Genomic DNA, 6,000 nt, shown 5'->3' on the forward strand with positions numbered 1-6,000 from the left:
GCGGATTTTTTTTACATGTGATTAGTGCCGGAGGCTATAGCCGCTAGCAAGTAATCAGTGTGTTCTGCAGACCTGGAAAGCCTGGTGTGTCTCCAGAGTCAGCAGAGCTAGTTCCCCTATTGGAAGATTTCCCCTGTATTAGTGTTCTGATGTCAACCAAAGATGTTATTTTCATTTTCTTTTCGATGATAACCGTAAACAGGACAAAGAATGGATCTCGCTAACAGGAGCACAAATGAAAACAAAAAAAGTTTTGCCTTTAGTTAAAGTTTGAGTTAGGTTACATGACTTTCTGAAAACGATAGTTGTTATACTATATATTTATATATATATATATATATATATATATATATATATATATATATATATATAGTAATTGTCTATGTTCTGTAAAAAAAATTTGATCTAAAAATATAATGGAAAATAAAATACAATAGAACTAGCATAACTTTCCCATATATATTAAGTAAATATTGTGCAATACTTACACTCTATAGCAGGGGTCTCCAAACTACAGCCTGCAGGTCACATCAAGCCCGCTATAAGATTTTACTTGGCCCCAGCAATTGTCCAGGAAAATAATCCAGCTGTCCGGCAGTGGATGCCCTGGTCTATGTAAAGCAGATGATCCTTGTACAGATAGATGTGAGGGGGGGCTCTGATGGGTACACATGGATATAAGAGGGGATTCTAATAAGCACTCCAGGATGTTAGGGTGGCTATTTATAAAACTGATTTTTTTTTCTAGCCCGCACATTTTTAAAATATAAGATGTGGCCCTCATACTGAAAAGTATGCTCTATAAAAATGTGTTGCTTTGATATATTTTTGAAATAATATTTTAATTAGCAGCTAATAAAGATTTAAAGGAAAACCGTAATGATTATTATTAATGTTATACAGGATTTATATAGCGCCAATAGTTTACGAAGCGCTTTACAACATAAGGGCACACTGTTCACATACAGTACAAATTAATACGGGGGGATGAGAAGGCCCTGCTTGTTAAAGCTTACAATCTAAGAGGGAGGGTCCATTGATACAAAATGTAATAACTGGGGGGATGGGCTGATGGAGAAAATAAATGTACAGTTGTTAGGTGGAGGAATGATAGGTCTCTCTGAGGAGGTGAGTTTTCAGTGATCGTCTAAAAGTGGACAGAGTAGGAGATAGTCGGAGAGATTGGGAAAAGGAATTCCAGAGGATGGGAGAAGCTCTGGAGAAGTCTTGGAGGTGACAACAGAGCTAGAGAGCAGGAGGTCTTGGGAGGTTAGCATACCTAAAATAATGCCATACAGCTAAAAAAAAAAAATGTTTTACTGTTACATGTTACAGCAGTATTGTCTCTTTCACATGTCTGCATCATTCTTACAGCTTCTGGCCCATACGTAGGGATTGTGGGGGACGAAGTAATTTTACACGGGAGCACCGGTCCTCTCTACTGAAATTAGAGAATAGATGGATCAAGAATGATGGAAATAACATTTTCTCTGCATTCTCTTCTGTCTGCATCTGCAATCTTGCCATGCACCCCTAAAAAAGAGTAGAGGAAGTGTTTAGTTGGCTACAGAGTTCTGGCACAGTTAAAGTAAATCTAACCAAATTCATTTGCTAAAGCACTGTGTTAGTAAACAACTGACATTTTTTTTCATAAAATTTGTTTTTATTATTTTTTGTTTCTATGTGCTGCTCCTCCAGCCTATTTCATCCACTTCCTATCTACATACACATGCTCCAGCATTGCCTGCAAATCATTGCTGTATACCAGTGGTCTCCAACCGTGGCGCTTTGCTTCCCTGGATGTGCCCCTTGGGACACTGTTCCTCACTCTGATACGGGGCACTATTCCTCCCACAGACCACGACGGGGCATTTTTCCTTCCACTATCAGCAGTGATGGGGCACTGATCCTTCCACCTACATCAACAATGAGGCACTAGTATTCTCTTTGACACCAGCGACAGGGAACTGAATCTCCCACCGACACCAATGATAGGGCAGCATTCCTCCCACTGACACCAGTGATGGGGCATTTTTCCTTCCACTATCAGCAGTGATAGGGCACTGATCCTTCCACCTACATCAACAATGAGGCACTAGTATTCCCTTTGACACCAGCGACAGGGCACTGAATATCCCACCGACACCAATGATGGGGCAGCATTCCTCCCACTGACAGCAGTGATGGGGCATTTTTCCTTCCACTGTCAGCAGTGATGGGGCACTGATCCTCCCACCTACATCAACAATGGGGCACTAGTATTCCCTTTGACACCAGCGACAGGGACTGAATCTCCCACAGACACCAATGATGGGGCAGCATTCCTCCCACTGACACCAATGATGGAACACCATTCCTCCTCCTACTAACCACAGGCGCTATATAATTTTTTTCACTCCCACTGAGCACCGAGACTGAGACATTGTCTACCCCCACTGACACTGGGGGATTTTCTACTCCAGCTGGCCACAGTCCGGCTCTTCTAAAGTCTGATGAACTATAAACCGGCCCTTTGTTTAGAAAGTTTGGAGACCCCTACTGTAGACTGTCTTCACCACAGTGACAACAGTGGATATGTCTACACAGCTGCTCGTCATTTCCACCAGGGACACGTGTGAGGGTGACAATGTAGGGCCACAATTGGAATACTGCTGTCACCTTATAAAAGTAAGTTCCTAAACAAGGGCTATCATGGCAGGAACATTAGGAATTATTAAAATGCTGCAGATTTAACCGCTTGCCCTCCGCCCTATAGCAGAATTACTGCTACAGGGCAGCAGGGATGCGCAAAATCACGTGTGTGTGTGTGTATATATATATATATATGTATGTATGTATATATATATATATATATATATATATATATATGTGTGTGATTTGTATTTTCAGGTAGGTGGGCGGTGCCGACATACCTGCGCCGCTATTGGCGGCTAGAGATGTCAATCACCGGGTACTCGGCGATCATCGGGGAAAGCCCTATGTGTAAACAACACAGGTCTCTCTGCTGTCAGCATGGACGTGCTGTTCTGTGTCTCTTTGCACAGCATGTCTCCCTAGTAAAACACACACACAGCACACAGTTAACCCTTTGATCGCCCCAGATGTTAACCCCTTCCTGCCCAGTGTCATTAGTACAGTGTCAGTATTTTTTATTAGCACTGATCACTGTATTTATGTCACTGGATGTCGGTGGCAGTTCCCACCCAGTGTCAGAATGTCCTCCGCAGTCCCACTATAAGTCGCTGATCGCCGCCATTACTAGTATAAAAAAAAAACTCAATTTCAGTATATATACTGACATTTGTAGACTCTATAACTTTCACCTAAACCAATTCATTTACATCGCTTCTCGGCCTTTTGGCTAAGATCAAGTGTAGTATCTGTTCTTATCAGTGTCCAGTGGGGGTGCTACTGACCATTCTGGTAGGAGGATGGTTGGTGTATAGTACCCTCACTGGAATGATGGGGGTCTGGATGGCTATTACGGGGAGGACAGAAACCGGGGAGCGCCATGATTTGTTCTGGGGCCTCGGGAGTAATTCTCCTTTGGAACGTCTGAAGGACCCAGTTGCCTCCTGATTTGGACGGTTTACCTTGGTCTGGCCTGGGGCTGGGAAGGCAGAGAGTCCGCAAACTAGGTGCCCCCTGAGTAGTCGCCTCAGGGGTGCTCTAAGTAACACTTGGGTGTGGGACCCCATGTTGTGAATGAGCACATGGTCACCGAGTTTAAACACTTTTTGCACTGCGCCTCTAGGACCGGGCCTTTTGGTCAAGTTCTGGGCAATTTTTTTGCTACAGGCCTCAGGGTCTGGTCAGTGCACAATTTGGGCACGACACTTTTTATTATTTTTATAGATTTATTTAATTATTTATTTATTTATTTTTTTTCACCCCACGTTTGTCACCTTATACTTTTGTGTGTGTTTTTCTCACAGGATGGAGGGTGTGGGTCCTCGGGCCTACCCTGACGTCTAGGGGGAGGATGTGTGGCCATACGGTTCCTTCCTCCCCTGTCCCTAGGGGGTTTTCTCTTCGGGAGAACCCCCTGACCTAGTACTGGATGTCCGGCTTCGGCTGGGCATAAGGAACGGTGGTCCACCAGGCCTTTTGGCCAGGAGGACCAAATGGGAACCTTGTCCCTGTCAGGAGCTTCGTGCCCCGGGGGATCAGGGTAACGGTTCAACCCCTTCGGGGGTAGGACAAAAGCACACCCCTAAGTGCACTTTTTGTGTGGTGTTTTGCACTTGCACTTTTTTGTGAACACTTACGGGTTTTTTCGTTATAGTTGCACGTTTGCGGACTTAAAAAATTCATTTACACGTATTGGGATATTTTTTTATTTAGCAAAATACATTTTGGCCTAAATGTATGACAAAATTTGATTTTTTTTTTTTTTAATTTTATGGATATGTTTTATTGCAAAAAGTCAAAAATATTGTTTTTTGTTCAAAATTGTCACTATTTTTTTATAGTGCAAAAAATAAAAAACACAGAGGTGATTAAATACCACCGAAAGAAAAGCTCTATTTTAAGGGAACAAAAGGGCATACATTTCATTTAGGTGCAGTGTTGCATGACCGCACAATTGTAAGTTAAATTAATGCAGCGCCGTCTCGCAAAAAATGGCTTGGTGAGAAAGGGGGGTAAACCTTCTGGTGGGCAAGTGGTTAAAGAGAAAAAAAGAATTCAAAATCAAAAGGTTCAAACAACCTTCAAAATGACATAGGCCTTTAAAGTTTATATGAAATTTTATTTATCGTGTTTAGATCTATTTTTAAGGGGTGTTTTGAGGGGCTTGAGATTTTTCCACAGAATTTTCATCCTCCATCTGACAGAATAATGAACTGGCTGCACTGCTAGAGAAGCTTCTACAGTTAAGCAGTGGCTATAATGACTAAAACGATATTGTTTCCTGAATGAGTGCCTCTCATTGCAGGAGCAAGTTCAAGAAGTGTGTATGTTGTAATAAGCTTGTGTTTTGTGTTTGTGGCATGTGGAATCCCTGCAATTAATGTGGACCATTAATGTTTTCTGCCCTTCCTTTCTTCTGCCAGGAAACAGAGATTGACAATATCCATCAACTCGTCGTGGGCGCCACAGAAAATATCAAAGAAGGAAATGAAGATATACGAGAGGTAATGTTCTTGTCTGCAGTTACATTGGCTGTAATTGTGTGTATATCTGGAAGACGAGGAGCTGGGTAGGATTACGCGTGTGTGGTTTTGTGTTATTAATGTTTCCAGCTTGTTGCACAACAGCCCTAGAGAAAAAGCTCCATGCAATAAAGACTTAAGCCCCTCCATTCACACCAATTTCAAAGCAATTCGCCTGACACTTGTGAGTGTGTCTTGGAACTGTATTGTACACACAAATAACTGTAGAGTATGGCACTGTTCAGTAAGTGGGGAGAAAGTGCTGCTCTTGTAACATAAAATGTGTTGCTTAACCCCTTCCCGCCGGCGCCTCCAGGCCCTTTAAGAGTTTCAGAAGGCTGGGCATGGTTTAGGGATCATGTGACACGTCGTCACGGTGGTCACATGATCGGGAAAGGTCCCGATCGAAAGAGCAGAACGGGACCTTTCCGTGAGTACCGGACATGTGTGCTGGGGGCGCGCTATCAGCACATATGTTTTTTCTTACCTGAACGCAAATGTGTGGCCGGTCAGCATCTAGGCCCAGACGCCGGAAGGCTGCACATTTGTGTGCGGCCGACGTAAAGAGGTTAAAGGGAACCCATCATTACAGAACAAAAAATGAAAAACGATATAAGCTATTAAAGTGGCCCATGCCATTTCTCTGGCTGTTCCATCTAGCAGTACCTGTGCATAGAGGTAGTTGTAGGCTCCTCACTTGTCACAGCTCTAGCAATCTCTGGATAGCAGCTGTGAAAACGCTGTATAAAAATCCACTTTTACCTACATTTACTTTAGCTTCCTTCGTCCCTCTTTTCCTTATTTACCGGAATTATATTTTTTAAAAATTTGCTGGCCTCATTGGTTA

General features: G+C 42.9%; 1 protein-coding gene and 1 pseudogene across 1 annotated transcript in view; both read left to right on the top strand.

The window, feature by feature from the left end:
- The window catches only part of STX18 (syntaxin 18), a 264,025-nt gene that overhangs the window by 225,880 nt on the left and 32,145 nt on the right, over window positions 1–6,000 (top strand). Inside the window, exon 10 of the mRNA XM_089677399.1 lies at window positions 5,055–5,135. Coding sequence (XP_089533525.1) covers window positions 5,055–5,135 — 81 coding nt within the window. The remainder of the gene's footprint in view (window positions 1–5,054; window positions 5,136–6,000) is intronic.
- Window positions 3,342–3,454, top strand: LOC149462076 (U2 spliceosomal RNA; annotated as a pseudogene).

This window comes from Staurois parvus, unplaced genomic scaffold (assembly GCF_062004578.1).
Source record: "Staurois parvus isolate SC_StPar_1 unplaced genomic scaffold, SC_StPar_1.0 ptg000186l, whole genome shotgun sequence".
NCBI classification, from domain to species: Eukaryota; Metazoa; Chordata; class Amphibia; order Anura; family Ranidae; genus Staurois; species Staurois parvus.